At 42.6% G+C, this 15,726-nt stretch overlaps 2 protein-coding genes and 1 long non-coding RNA gene across 24 annotated transcripts in view; 1 reads left to right on the top strand and 2 right to left on the bottom strand.

The window, feature by feature from the left end:
* Nucleotides 1–1,134: 1,134 nt before the first annotated feature.
* Nucleotides 1,135–3,821, bottom strand: rnf11a (ring finger protein 11a). Its single transcript, XM_071389433.1, has 3 exons — nt 3,333–3,821; nt 2,790–2,959; nt 1,135–2,532 (listed from the first exon to the last, which is right to left on the bottom strand). The coding sequence occupies exons 1-3, from the start codon at nt 3,429–3,431 to the stop codon at nt 2,361–2,363; spliced, it is 441 nt and encodes a 146-aa protein (XP_071245534.1). The 5' UTR covers nt 3,432–3,821; the 3' UTR covers nt 1,135–2,360.
* A 1,358-nt stretch (nt 3,822–5,179) lies between these two features.
* LOC139567853 (uncharacterized) lies at nt 5,180–5,936 on the top strand. The gene is made up of 2 exons (XR_011673473.1): nt 5,180–5,336; nt 5,446–5,936. It is a non-coding gene; the product is annotated as an uncharacterized lncRNA (long non-coding RNA).
* A 1,640-nt stretch (nt 5,937–7,576) lies between these two features.
* The window catches only part of nfixa (nuclear factor I/Xa), a 163,759-nt gene continuing 155,609 nt past the window's right edge, over nt 7,577–15,726 (bottom strand). For 14 of the 22 annotated variants that reach the window (XM_071389422.1, XM_071389417.1, XM_071389418.1 and 11 more), the window contains 3 exons: nt 15,570–15,726; nt 12,903–12,991; nt 7,577–10,224 (listed from right to left, as the gene is read on the bottom strand). In XM_071389422.1, the coding sequence (XP_071245523.1) occupies nt 10,210–10,224; nt 12,903–12,991; nt 15,570–15,726 (261 nt within the window). In that variant the 3' untranslated portion in view covers nt 7,577–10,209. The remainder of the gene's footprint in view (nt 10,225–12,902; nt 12,992–15,569) is intronic. The other 8 variants (XM_071389432.1, XM_071389431.1, XM_071389430.1 and 5 more) reach the window with 1 other exon arrangement.

Here is a 15,726-nt window from a genome sequence, read left to right on the forward strand (position 1 = left end):
TCTGTACCCTCTCTCACTCGTCCTTACTTTGTTAGTATCAAACCACAGTCAATCAATAATAGTTTCCTATTCATTTTAGTCCAATAATCAATCGACAAAACAGTTAAAAAAGTCTCTGGAATTCAATCATGTAGAATAGATCATCACTACAATACAAAAAACAGATCTATATTCACAAACACATTTTCTGACAACATTGGAAAACCCTCTAGATACAACCTTCACACACAGTATCCAAAACAGTGTCAATTATATTTTTGACACGTATTCATTCTCTTTTTCTCTCGTCAAACACTTCTACCATAAAGTTATTCAAAGAGACAATAGAGTAGTAGGAGAAATAGAAAGAGGAAGAGGGAAAAGGAGAACAAACAAGATATTTCCTCCTGTCCTGATTCAAGGCCTGTAGTCACAAAGACTAGGAGTCCATATAACTATGATCCAAAAGGCAAAACGGTCTCCTACTCTAAGACTCTTTGTGAATACAGTCCCAGACCTACACGGTACCAGAGGAGATCCCAAGGTGCATAGAGTTCGGGGGGATAGATAATGGCACAGCATTTTTGGCAGCGTCCAAAATGGCACCCTAATCCCTACATAGTGCACTACTCTTGACCAGTTCCTGCATCGTGCTTTGCTCAAAAGTAGTGCATTATATAGGGATTAGGGTGCCATTTTGGACACAAAAGTCACTCACTAACAGTAAACATAAGAATGAACAACAACAACAAACCATGATCTCATAAGAGTTAGAGAGCACACAGTCAAGGCAAAGCTTTGTAAGGAAAAAGATCCAAGGTGAAAAAGCAGTTTAAGGTACTAAGAGCTAGCCTAGTAAGGCTTGCCACCTTGGCAAGACAGCACAAATAGATCTGGAACCAGACTAACAACCCACCCTATAAAACAACATACATACAAATCCAACATCTCCAATGAAGGTATGAGGCCAGTAGTAACATCTCCAATGAAGGTATGAGGCCAGTAGTAACATCTCCAATGAAGGTATGAGGCCAGTAGTAACATCTCCAATAAAGGTATGAGGCCAGTAGTAACATCTCCAATAAAGGTATGAGGCCAGTAGTAAGTCATGAGGCAACCTACTAGACCGGCATGGGATGGAGACCTCAAAGTTTATTCTCATATCTCATTACTTTGTGAACTTTTTTATTTCTCTAAGAGTGCCCTTTAATTAGAAAAAAAAATGCATTCTAGTCAAGAGCCCTGTGCTTTTTTGAGAGACATTCAAGGCCATACCCGTCTTAAAGCTAATTGGCCGAGACAGCAGTGTTAAGGTCGGGGGTCACCTTCTTTTGACCAATCAGAACGGAGCAATTCTAGCACTTCCTCACATCATATTGCACATTTTAGTCTGGGGAGGGTGATGATTGAAAAAGGGAATTAAAATAAACCAACCACATAAACAAAGATATAGATCTGTTTGTGCCGTCTTGCCAGTTCCTGTGCTGTCTTATCAGTTGTTGTCAAGAAGACAGCACTAACAGATCCAAGACCAGCCTACATAAACTAAACTAATGGGCCAATCTCTAGTCTACCACCCTTAGATCATCCACAGGTTAAATCAGTTGTCAATAATATCTCTCATCATGACTTCTAAAGTTCTCCATCTATATCCTTCACTTCACTTAAGATGTATTTGGCAACAAGTCTGAAAAGGCGAAAGAGACAGACGTTCCTAATTCCAAAAGCCCCAATACAGAGTAGAACACCCCACTTTCAACACACTCAGTGTGGCACGCCCTACATATGGAGCTTCCAAGTGGCGCCGTGATCTAAGACACTGCATCTCAGTGCTAGAGGCGCCACTACAGACAACCTGGTTCGAATCCAGACTGTATCACAACCAGCCGTGATTGGGAGTCCCATAGGGCGGCACACAATTGGCCCAGCGTCGTCCGAGTTTGGCCGTCATTGTAAATAAGAATTTGTTCGTAACTGACTTACCTAGTTAAATAAAGGTTACATTTAAAAAATATATATATTTTGACAACCCATCTCTCCTCCCAGGGCTGTGTGACTAGAACAGAACATCCGGGTTAAAGAAGTGATGTGTCATAAGGGCGTTTGGCACCTCTAACAGAGGGGAAGTTTCTAGGATTGTGTGCACCCTATTCCCTATTTAATGCACTACTTTGGATCAGGGTCTATAAGGCTCTGGTGAAAAGTAGTACATTAAATAGTGAATAGTTTTGCAATTGAATTGTTTTTAACAAGCATTACTTATTAGACAAGTCCAGGTCAAGTCCCTCCCTGTTTTAATCAGTTTTCTTCTGTTTGGCCTAATGAACAGGACCCAGCCAGAGACTGCTCAGATGAGTGAACTGGTCTCCTATGAGACCAGTTCAGTTGGTCTCATAGGAGGAGAGCAGTGCGGCATCCACAGGCTCCATACAGGAAGGACAGGTGAAGGACCTCATCAGCCAGGTGTCGATGCAGTCCACGTGGTAGATGTGTAGGCAGGGAAGGAACCGGATGGGGTCGCCGTACTCAAAGTCATTCATGCAGATCGCACACCTGGAGAGAGTGAGGCGCACGACATGATAGATAGCATTTAGTCAAAATTTGGTACAGGTTTCAAATAATGAGAGGCCTACAGCTAACTTACATACATTTGGTAATGGATGAGGGGAGGACCCACTAATATCCTTCTGGGCCATGGCTCAAGATAATATGGCTAGAAATAGGAAATTGCTAGTAAATTAGTGTCTAAATTGGTTGTGCTAGAAGAAAAATGATATGGTTGGTCACAGGGCAGTAAAAGACATACTCACTCTTTGACTTTCTTGTCAGAGGGCTCAGAGCCGGGGTCAAAGATGCCTCTGGGGAGGTGGTGGATGAGGCCAATCCGCTGGGCGATACGGACCTGCTCCTCCTCTGTCAGCTGGCTGGCCAGGCACGTCTGACTGGGGGTGGGGTGGTACACTGGCGCCTGGACACGCTCCTGTATGGCATGTGGGGAGAGGGGTACAGGGTAACCCATGATACAGTCATCAGGGAGTCTCTGGACCCCCCCAAAATTACATGTGGATCCTCTACGATCTCAGACAGTCAGATTTTATACCATTGACTTGGTGGGGAAATGGACAGAAAGCCTTTATAGAAGCGTTAGTAAGCTAAACCATGCCAGACATTCTCACATGACAGTTATAGCTTACTAGTGAACCCTACACTTCTGACAGAATACGAAATGAGCAACAAGATACAAAACACAGACCATGCAACACACTACTAGGTTAACTTAACGTGAACAGTTAGTTTACATTGTTATCAATGAATCCCCGGTATAGATGTGATCCATCTCCCCCTGAATTTACCTGGTAAGGCGGTGGAGGCTCCCCTGGAACACTGGCTTCCTGGGACTCGTTGAGGAGAGACAAATCGTCGGCGCCTTGAGAAGACAAACAGTTCCCCATTGAACTGGACCAGCACACACAACCCCCACTACGAACAGGACAGCTAGCTAACAGCACAGCAAGATAAGCAACAAAAACAAATATTTGTACGTGTCTTGCTAAATAAGTTGTATTTTTAGCTAGCCTGCTGGGTAGCTAGCGAATAGGAATGAACAGCAGCCCTCCGACGTCGATGCAGAAAAACAATTCTAATCGCTGTGTAACTTGGAAATAAAAGTCAATATCGCTCGAAACAACATGTAAATGCTGTATCTAATTATACCAATACCTAAGTCAGCGAACTGTAAATGACACCGATTACAATTTGTGCTATTTGGTTATTCGAACTGACTATATTTTTAGATTAAACCTTTTGATGAATCCATCTTTGTTTTGGCTTTGTTTACAAACTGTATACACAGAAGTGACGTAGCTAGTTAATGGGAAGTTGGTAGATCCGGAAGTTGCCCTTCGAAAGAATGGCGGGTAGGTGGACGAGAAAATGTGCCTAATAAGCAGTAGTGTAAAGTAATTAAGTAAAAATACTTTAAAGTACTACTTAAGTCGTTTTTTGGGTTTATCAGTACTCTACTATGTATATTTTTGACAAATTTTACTCCGCTACATTCCTAAAGAAAATAATGCAATTTTTTACTCCATACATTTTCCCTGACACCCAAAAGTACTCTTTACATTTCGAATGCTTAGCAGGACAGGAAAATGGTCCAATTCAAGTACTTATCAAGAGAACATCCCTGGTCATCCCTACTGCCTCTGATCTGGCTGACTCACTAAACACACATGCTTTGTTTGTAAACAATGTCAGTGTGTTTGGAGTGTGCCTCTGGTTATCCATAAAACAAAAGAAAATCATGCTGTCTGGTTTGCTTAATATAAAGAATGTGAAAAGATTTAAACTTTTACTTTTGATACTTAAATAAAATTTTGCAATAACATTTATACTGAACAAAACATTTGAAAGATTTTTACTGAGTTACAGTTCATAGAAGGAACTCACTCAATTGAAATAAATTCATTAGGCCCTAATCTATGGATTTCACATGACTGGAGAATAGCATCAGGTCTGGTAGATATTCCTGCAGTCAACATGCCAATTGCACACTCCCTCAAAACTGCACATTTTTAGATTGGCCTTTTAATGTCCCCAGCACAAGGTGCACCTGTGTAATGATCATGCTGTTTAATCAGCTTCTTGAAATGCCACAGCTGTCAGGTGGATAGATTATGTTGGGAAAGGATACATGCTCACTAACAGCAATGTAAACAAATGTGTGCACATAATTTGAGAGAAAAGCTTTTTGTGCATATGGAACATTTTTGGGATATTTTATTTCAGTTCATGAAACATGGGACTAACACTTGTTGCGTTTATATTTTTGTTCAGTATACTTTTGGTACTTAAGTATATTTAAAACCAAATACTTATAGACTTTTACTCAAGTAGTACTTTACTGTGTGGCTTTTGAGTCATTTTCTATTAAGGTATCTTTACTTTTACTCAAGTATGAAATTGGGTACTTTTCCCCCCACTGCTAATAAGACTAACAATAGTTATATCCCTTCATCATATTAATTTCCAGTCATCATAATGAAGACAACACAGATCCAACAGTCAAGAACATCCTTCACTGTATGGCTACCTTTCCACATCAAACTACCTGAACTTGTAATGTAGGTATGAGGTTCCACTATCATCATTTCCATTCTCAGTCATGATCATAAGTAAAGACACAACACAGTCAAGATGCTACAGTCAAGAACATCCTTTTATTCAATCAAGGTGCTGCTCTGCTCAAACTGTGTTTTTCTTCTTATGGAAAAGAAACTGTAATTAACACATGCATTTCACCTATAGAGCTCTGGGGGTGTTTCTTATACACAAAGACATGGGATGCATTTAAAATGGCACCCTATTCCCTACACAGTGCACTACTTTTGAACAGGGCCCTATGGGAATAGTGAAAAAGTAGTGCACTATGTAGGGAATAGGGTGCCATTTCAGACAGAGCTACAGGCATGAGTGGGGCTCTTCTGTTCTGAGGGCGTAGGGTCGGGGGTCAAAGGGCGTACTGTCTAGACACCACTAAACAAAAACAAATCTCAAAACGGAACAGAGTTTTTAGAGCCTGGCATTCAAACTACGTTTCACTTGAGAGTATGCCTCAAGCCTGGATCATGCTGGCTCTATATGGTGGGTTGTGGTGTGTGTTTTGCCAATGGCTAATACTGCTGCTGGCTTCACTAGATAAAACCTCACAATAATAATACAAGAGTTTAGAGTATTTGATACATGACTAGGTGTGTGTGTGTGCTGGTAGTATTGCAAACCCCCTTTTCTCAGCCAGTAGTTATAAGGTGCTTGTAGCATTTCATTTACAGTCCAAGACTCTCTTATAGAGTTTCAATGATGGCATACCCTGATAGATAGGAACTATGAAAGCAAAAATCCAAATTAAGTCAAAAATAAAAATAAAGGCATAAAATAAAACAAAATAAATTAAAAAATTAAAAACTCTTAACTTGTCACAGCAGAACAGCAGCCCCCCCCCCCCAACAAGGTACCCCTATAATTTCTCCTTTACCCCAACATTATTGACCCCCTAAGACCCCCATAACCGCTAACACCCAGTCCTACCCTACACTGGGCAGGCACACCCCCAAAAGCCCATTGGTGTAATTTGTTCACTTACATTAGCTGTTTGAATGGAGAAGCTGAAGAGGATGGGTAATGGTATACAATGTGAAGAAGAGGCAATACAGACAAGAATAACGTGAGCTAACTGCATTCTGCTCAAGACAAAAAGTTTCGGCCATTTTTTTTCCAACAAACCCTTCCATCAACGGAAGGGAGGGAGGGGAAAGGAGGGAGAGAGAGGACACAGTTACAGACTACTCCAGTGTCTACGAGAGAACAGATAGACAGAGGAGAGGAGAGCAGGAGACGGAGGGAAGAAGAAAAAAGCCAGAGAGCAAGGGGGAACGAGAACAAGTTTTTTTTGCCTTTTCAGTATTTTTTTTCATCATTTATCAATAAAAAGTAAAGAACTAATTCACACCAGTTTCCTTTTGTACTATATATATACGGATTTTGAAAAGGGAAAGGATTTATGGGAAGGTTGATACAATGGAGGGGGATCATTTTTCAGAGGTGGAGGTAGGATGAAGTTACTTACTAAGCACTGATCTAAGGTCAGTTTTGCATATCCCCTCCTAATGGTTCAGGTCAGGATATGGGGTACAGTAAACTGATCCTAGATCTGCACTTAGGGGCACTTCCACCTCTACCGTGAATTATTTAGAATGAAAGGGGAGCGATCTGGATTACAAAATGGAGTCTGTGAACAAAAGGCACTTTTAAGGGACAACCTTTAACTGCTGGGAAACTACACTACAGCACAAGCACTAGTCAAGGTGAATTTACAGGGGAATGAGGGAGAGGGTGGAGAAGGAAGGGGTGGAGGGAAGCTCACTTTGCATAGGCCTACTGTATTTCTATCGTTACGTCATGGTTCTGACAGACTGGCTGGCTCCTCAAATGAAACAAATTCTAAGCTGTCATTTTCCTTTTTTTCCTTGCTCAGACTCGGAGAGAGGAGTATAATAATCTGGGATAAATCAGAAGAAGTAGTTGTGGGCATTGTTAAGCCTACAGTACAGCTCTCGTCCTATCTAAAGGTTGAACCAAAATGCCTTTTGCTTCACAACCTACTAGAGGAATACAGGAAGGAACAGGAACCCCTCCCTCCACTCAATATTACAAACAGGAGAAGGAATAGAAATAGAGAAGAGGAATAATAAATGCGGTTTCCTAAAGGTAGTCATTATTTTGTTCATTATCATTCATTTTGTAATAGTTTGAATGTACTTTATAGTGTGTAAAAGTGCCGGTTTTTCATTTCACCGGTTTTTCATTTCATGTTCAAATTTTTTTTTAACGTTTTGTAAGAAATGTATCTTCCTTCAGCCCCTCCAAACATTTTTTATAAACAAATGATTACACGTTAAACATTAAAAAAGAGACAATAAAGTAAAATAAAAACAAATACCCCCAACTTACAAAGACTAGGATATGGCTCTGTTAGTTTAGAGTCCAGGAGCACATCGGACTTGAAACAAATAGATTTTTTTTCTCTTTTCTTCTTAGCTTTCTTAAAAATCTCTAACAGACAAAACACAATGAATCTACCCAATGCATTGCACGTGGCTCAATCGACACATCTTTTTCAATAATAATACTTTCCATCAAAAAACAAACACTTTTTTTCTTCAATTTTTCTATTGTCGATTTTGACATGTTTAATCTATTTTGCATCATGGACATTTTTGTTTCGTTTTTGAATGCTGCACTGTAGATGTGGAGGTTGGGTGGGTGCTCATTGAATTGTCATGGTAACAGTGAGGTGCTGTCCATCATGGAATTCTGCTAGCTCAAGAGTTCAGAAAATAACTAAACTGCCAACAAGCTCATTTTAGTCAAGTTTAAAAAGGAGCATATACCATAAATATATATGTATAAGATCTCTCTCTCTCTTTATAACATTTTGCGGTCTTCTACAAAGATTCTGTCCTATAGCCAATGGTTTCCATATAGGAAGAAACATCACCATTCTTTGTAGCTTTAGCATATATGTGAACAAAAACATCAACCTGAATTTGAACTAATTGCATGATAGGGGAGTACAGAGGCACTTCCATAGATTGTTATAGTTGTGATATATGATTTGAGTACATAGAGCTAATTTGACTATAAACTGTCAGACAATTCTATCCCTGCACATGGAAGAAACCAACAGCTAGGCAGTCCAGTTATTTTGTGAGGTTTGGCTTTTTTTGTTTGAATTATTGTGTCATGATAAAAAAAATATACAATAACAATTTAATAATCACATTTACGATAGAAAAAAACAAGGTATCTCAAATTAAAAATGACAAATGTCAAAATGAATGAAAAACCATTATCAAAGGCAGTTTGGAGAAACTCATATATAAAGGCTCACCTTTGTGTTTCGAATCGGGGTGACGGTGTTAGTAGTGTGCATTTTGATACGGTGGTGTGTCAGCGTGTGTTCCTCTGGGCGCTACTGTGAATGGACTGTGGTTACAGGGTGAAGAAAGGCAGGGGTTGTCGCATGTTCCTGTACTGGTGTTTGTGAGAGATTTCAGAGATGTCTGTTATTGCAAACAAAGATGATATTTTTTCTGCAAAATAAAAAGCGGATGAAAGAAGAAAATCTTAGGGAAGAAGGTCAAACATAAGCAAAAAAATCCAAGTGAGACAAAACCAAAACCAATCCAGCAAACAAAATGAAATGCAAGAAAACGGCTACAAACAAAAAGAAAGCTAGTTATTACATGATGATGTTGATCCTATGCATGTATTATGTTACTGTGAAGGACACACAGACAAAATGTTATTGTCAGTGAATAGTTGTGTCTGCCAGACGTGTGGGTTCTGGATACAATGATCTGTGTGTGTGTGTGTGTGTGTGTGTACGTACTTTGAGTCTGCGTGAGTGCGTGTATGTGTGAGTGCCAGGATGCCAGAGCCACAGCCCATTGCCCCCCCACACACACTGCCTTCAGCGACCTGCTGTATCGCTCTGTTTCCTCCCTTATTTGTTTCAGTAGTGCATAGGTGAGGGGACGAAAGAGCGCATAGTGTTGTATGACTGTCTGTCTGTCTGTCTGTCTGTCTGACTGTCTGACTGTCTGTCTGTCTGTCTGTCTGTCTGTCTGTCTGTCTGTCTGTCTGTCTGTCTGTTATGTCTGTCTGACTGACTCACTGTCTGTCTGTCTGACTGTCTGTCTCTTATGTCTGTCTGTCCATCTGGTACGTCTGTCTGACTGACTGACTGTATGTCTGTTATGTCTGACTGACTGTCTGTCTGACTGTTATGTCTGACTGATTGACTGTCTGTTATGTCTGTCTGTCTGTCTGTTTTGTGTTCGCTCTCGGCTCATGCTATTGGCTATCGCTCTTCACAAGAGGGTAAGCTAAAACCAGCCATCTAGTGCAGATGGTATCACACCATTGGATGGTGTCCTAGTGTTTGGCCAATCAGAAGAAGGGAGGAGGGAGGGGATTCAGGGCTGAGCAAATCAAGCGGCAGTGAGGCCAGTCGGATGTGGTTGTGTGAGGCTGTGGGTGTTGCCGGGGCAACCCTGGACAGCTGGTTGACAGATGAGAGAGGGAGCAGGGACATAAAGCACCGTCAGGAGGAGAGACTGAAGGATTACAGAATGGGTTATTTTGGGTGGTGACAATGTTTATAGCTATAGCTCAAATTACCAAATTCTGCCAACTATGTTTTTTGTGGTCTTTGTTTTACACTGTTGTGTGTGGGTGGATCTCCCAGCCATTGCATGGAGTTTCATTGTGAAAATAAAATATAAAAACAACAATAAAACGAAATTGGTCAGTTGTCAGGTTGCATATTTTTGTTTGCTTTCTGACATGTTTTGTGTGTGACATTTCCTCATCTTTCTTCCTCCTCTTCTTCCTCGTTCTGTCGTTCGTTCTGAGTCTGTCCACTTCAACCGATCTCTTTTCAGCCTTCTGTATAGGGAGATGGTTGTTCCGGTTCAAATGTTCAAATGGTGGAAATGGGTATTCTTCTAGGGGGTTATTTTCTGTTTTTGTGTTGTTGGTTGGTGAGCAAAAATACTTTAGTGTCAGCAGTTTGTTTGTAGTCAGTGTTGGTTTGTTTTGTGTGTTGTGTTGTTTTTCCATTCCCAATTTTCTCATGACACAATTCTAGCGGTTGATTCGGAGGCCTTGTCAGAGGAACCAAGACTGTAGAAGAGAAATAAAATACAGGAAACATCAGGTTCATCTTTGTCATTTGGTAACATCACTAAGTTCAACAGTTACACATTTATAAGTAAATAAATGGTTCAGGAAAATAATTGATTAAAAGTTTTTTGTCATGCAAAATATTAACTAGCCACTAGAGGGCCATCCTTCATAGCAACTTTTCCCTTTACTGAGCTGAGCCTCGATCAAACCCCAATGCCTAGGAACCTTAAGCTGATCATTCCTCACACAGTATGTAAGTAAGTCATTTCAAGACGACAGTTCGTAAAAGTACTACTTTCACGTTGTAGTATTTCAACCGTCAAAGTCTCCAATAAGTACAAAGTTTAGATGTAACATGATTCACAAGACATTCTTTACTGTTTCAAATGACACCATGAAGTCAGCTACTGTAGACCCTGCAGCTACTCCCAGAATCAGGTTTCACAGTTTGATAAGACTCACAGAGGGTCAGAGTTATAGGGCTGGCATTTGACTCTGGGAGCTGGGTTCCAATACTTTGGGGAAATTGTTTCTAGGCTGGATTGAGCTTGCCTGGCACAATTGAAAATATTTCAAATAGTATTTGAACCCAGGTCTGGTGAAGTGGCAGCTCTGCTCAGGCTCCAGACAACATTCCACAGGCCAGGCCAGAGTAGACCCAGGGAAAGGCAGCTAATCGCTGACGGCCCTATAGCTACGCTCTGCTCTCTATTCTGTTACATTCCTATAGGACCCCGGAGAGAAAGTTTCTCTTCCCCCTTTTCCCCTCTCTTTCCTTCCTCCTTTTCCCTTTCCCAGGATCCTTTTGGGCTTCTAACTCCTCCTCTTTTCTCTCCCAACTTCCTCTTTCTTCTCTCTCTCCCCCAATGTAATCCCTGGCAGGACTGACCACTCCCCCTTCTCCTTAACCCCCTTCAAGGCTAAGTTAAACTGCCTATGACATCATGTCTGGTTGCCACGGGAAACCAGACAGTCAGGACGTGACTTCGCCTGTGGAGCACAGAGCTTGAACTAACTCTCTTTCTCTTAACCCCCTCTCTTTCTCTCCCTGCATGACTTGTGTTTAGCCACCAGAGAGCTCCTCAGACCAGTTATACACCGAGTGTAAAAAACATTAGGAACACCTACCCTAATACAGAGTTGCACCCTCCCAGTTCATGACACAAACCGTTGTGCCAGGCACCCAGTACCATACCCCGTTCAAAGACACTTCAATCTCTTGTCTTGCCCATTCACCCGCTGAATGGCACACATACACAATCCATGTGTCAAATGTTTCAAGGCTTGAACATCCTTCTTTAACCTGTCTCCTCCCCTTCATCTACACTGATTGAAGTGGTTTTAACAGGTGACATCAATAAGGGATCATAGCTTTCCCCTGGGTTCACCTGGTCAGTCTATGCCATGGAGAGAGCAGGTGTTCTTTATGTTTTGTATACTCGGTGTATGTCTCTGCTCTCAAACTACACTAGTAAGTCAGTTGAAGGTGTGTGAGTGTGTGTGTGTGTGTGTGTGTGTGTGTGTGTGTGTGTGTGTGTGTGTGTGTGTGTGTGTGTATGGCGACTCCCTCTGTGCCAGGGTTACATCTGTGGATGAGGGAGTGTGTGGGGGAAGAAGGGAGGGTTGAAAGAGATAAGCGAGAGAGGGGAGGTAGAGGAAAGGAAGGGAGAAAGAAGAAGACCCAGAGAGAAGACAGAGAGAGCGAGAAGACCCAGAGAGAGAGAGCGAGAAGACCCAGAGAGAGAGAAAAGACACACAGAGAGAAAAGACAGAGAGAGAGAAGACACAGAGAGAGAGAGAGGACAGGGAGAGAGAGAGAAGACCCAGAGAGAAGACAGAGAGAGCGAGAAGACCCAGAGAGAGAGAAAAGACACACAGAGAGAAAAGACAGAGAAGACACAGAGAGAAGACCCAGAGAGAGAGAGAGGACAGAGAGAGAGAGAGAAGACCCAGAGAGAAGACAGAGAGAGAGAGAAGACACAGAGAGAAGACCCATAGAGAGAGAGAGGACAGAGAGAGAAGACACAGAGAGAAAAGACACAGAGAGAAAGAAGACACAAAGAGAGAGAGAGAAGACACAGAGAGAAAAGACACAGAGAGAAGACCCAGAGAGAGAGAGAGGGCAGAGAGAGAGAGAGAAGACACAGAGAGAAAAGACACAGAGAGAAAGAAGACACAAAGAGAGAGAGAGAAGACACAGAGAGAGAGAGAGAAGACACAGAGAGCGAGAGAACAGAATAGGAGGAATGCAGATTGTTTCCATGTGTGTCTGTGGGAGGGATAGCTGAGTGGTCTGCAGGCAGGTGCGGTTAGACCCTAATGAGAAAAGTAGTGTAGGTAATGGAGGACAACCCAACACACTGCAGCCCAGTGGCACAACACAGACAGCCAGGGAGACACCACAAGTGGACTGTACTCTGAGGATGGAGTCTGATACGCCAAAACCTCAGCCATCTACAGTATACATGTACACCCCTGAAGTTAATGTTGATGATGTGCAGATTTCTGTGTGTCCTCCGGGTAAGACCACAAGTTTACTGTCGCAAAGACTGCAAACCAATACTGAAAACTAGTCATTTAAAAAAACATGTCTGATTGTTGTGTTTTGTCGTGTTTACAATTGTTTGGCAGAAAATGTGAGATAGTGTGTGGAAGCGGAGAGAGGTGGTAGCTACCTGAGACTGCTGGGGGATGTTCAGAAAGTTGTCCCGTGCTCCGATGCTGACAAACCTGTTGGGAGCTGTGGAGCCTGGCGTGGAGTATGCTACAGAGAGAGAGAGATACACACACCGTCACACACACACATGCACAGTCAAACACATAGTCACACACACATGCATGCGCACACACACATTCACACACACATATTCACACACACACATATTCAAACCCACACATATTCAAACCCACACACACACACAGACAGACATAGCCACACGCATACGCGCGCACTCACACACACACGCACACGCACACACACACAATTGTACAATATGTGCATGTTACTGTGTTATTACTGGATTCTGGGAAATGATGTTTAGAATAAGCTAGAATTAATAAGACTATATTGATAATTGATCAGTCTTGATCATTGATAATACTGCATATAAACTGTAGTCCCAAAGTCTCCTAGATAGACTGGGAAAAATGGAAGCCCTTTATGAGGGTCAGACAGGGATAGATGGGAGCTCTTTACGAGGGTTAGTTACTGTGGGGAAGTGAAGTAAACTGGGCTGAGCCTCCTCCTGTTAGTCCCAGATACACCTTGCAGCCCAGGGCCCTGTGTCTGGATCTGGATCTATAGGGGGAACCAATAGGAAATAAGCTCTATAGGGGGGAACCAATAGGAAATAAGCTCTATAGGGGGGAACCAATAGGAAATAAGCTCTATAGGGGGGAACTAATAGGAAATAAGCTCTATAGGGGGGAACCAATAGGAAATAAGCTCTATAGGGGGGAACTAATAGGAAATAAGCTCTATGGGGGGGAACCAATAGGGAATAAGCTCTATGGGTGGAACCAATAGGAAATAAGCTCTATAGGGGGGAACTAATAGGAAATAAGCTCTATAGGGGGGAACTAATAGGAAATAAGCTCTATAGGGGGGAACCAATAGGAAATAAGCTCTATAGGGGGGAACTAATAGGAAATAAGCTCTATAGGGGGGAACCAATAGGAAATAAGCTCTATAGGGGGGAACTAATAGGAAATAAGCTCTATGGGGGGGAACCAATAGGGAATAAGCTCTATGGGTGGAACCAATAGGAAATAATCATAATTTTTGTGCTGGCCAATGCTCCATTCTGTTGATAAGGAGCTCCTGTTACTCTGGTGAAGGTACTCAAGACCAGAGAAGGGGACCAAATTTAGGGCAGTTGTTGTGCTTACTGGACTCCAATGATAGGCAGCTGAATGACACTGCCATTCTGACCGAGTGAGGGGGGAGGTTGGAGGAGTTTGTAGGAATTCATGTGTGTGTGTGTGTGTGTGTGTGTGTGTGTGGTGAAAACTGGGAACAAAATGAATAAGATAAATAAAGACAAGGAGGTGGAGGAGGGAGAGAAGAGGTGTAGATTTATTTATATAAAAGTATATTATATAAATAAAGTGATACAGATAGGCGATAAACGATAAAAGTGGGGTGGGAAAGTAGGAAGGACAGGACGACGAAAGAGACAAAGAAAAATAACAGGAAGTGACCAAAGCAGCTCCGTCCAGTGCCCCCTCTCTCTCGGTGTGCCTCTCCCTCGGCCCGACTCTCTCAACGCACCTCGCCCTGCCTGCCTAGAGGAACCAAGCCAGCCAACGGAGGTAAAGCACGCACACCCCCACGAGCGACACTCCTTTCTCCCCCCCATTTCCCTAATTAGGCCTAGCGGTATATGTTTAATAATGATTGATATTTATTGTTTATGTATGTGATTTTCAAGTTGTTTTTTATTTTGTTCTCAATTTTGTTTTATTGTTGTGAGATTTAATGTGGAAGGAAGCAAGGGAATTGTGGGTAAAGTGGGGCATCATGGGTAAAGTGGGGCATCGTGATGTTTTATGGAGTCCACGCCAACTGCCCTAATTTTGTTCCCTTAACAAAGAAAAACAAGAATGAAAGGAAAAAAAGAAAGGAAATAAATGAGTATATCAAATTAAGCAAAGAAAAACAAGAAATGAGAGAGGGGTCAATTTAGTCTTCTGTTGTCATAGACAGACCATGCATAGTCTGGGTTGATTAAAAGATAGCAGGTAGCCAGACACTAGGACCTACTCTATAGGACAGAATACAGGGCACTGGTCCCCCCCTACTACTACAAACACTTCAACAAGAAGAAGGGAGAAAACCTAGCTACACTGCCTCCTGTGGTGCTAGCAGGAAACACAGCGAGAGAGGGAGAGAGAGAGGAAAAGAGAGAAAGAAATAGGAAAGTTAGGTGGAAATAGAGAGAGAGAGAGAGAGGGAGATTGATAGGGATCTCTGGCATAGGCGTGGCAGTCTGCTCTACAGGAGTGGATAGAGTACTGCTCCAGGGAGGGGACAGTGAGGACTGCAGGGCGCTCAAATCAGAGGAGGCTGGTTGGAGGAAGGATGGAATCAACAGTGTTTTGGCTCTGTTCCATTAATCCATTCCTTTAACTCCTCCCACCAGCCTCCTCTGGTCAGGAGTGAGGAGGTGGTGACTGGGTTTGGGACTCTAACCAACTACCCTTGGTTGGGGAGTGGGGTTTCTCTACCTAGAGTTAACCTACATGTACTCATTTTAATTTAGGATTTGATATCTCTAGATATTTCAGGGGATCTGAGGGGCGAAGTGGTTGGAGGTGGGGGCGAGAGCGGGGGGGTCACTTACACGGAGATGCGGGCGAGCTGAGTCCGCCGCCGTCGGGGGGTGTGTTGATTGGTTTAGAATCGGGCATGGGGAGGGGCACGGGGCGCGCCACTGGGGGCGGCGGGGGCAGCAGGAAGGAGCCTGGCATTTTGCTCTGGCTGTGACCACCTCCGTTAGG

The sequence above is a fragment of the Salvelinus alpinus genome, chromosome 2 (assembly GCF_045679555.1).
Source record: "Salvelinus alpinus chromosome 2, SLU_Salpinus.1, whole genome shotgun sequence".
In the NCBI taxonomy this organism is placed as follows: Eukaryota; Metazoa; Chordata; class Actinopteri; order Salmoniformes; family Salmonidae; genus Salvelinus; species Salvelinus alpinus.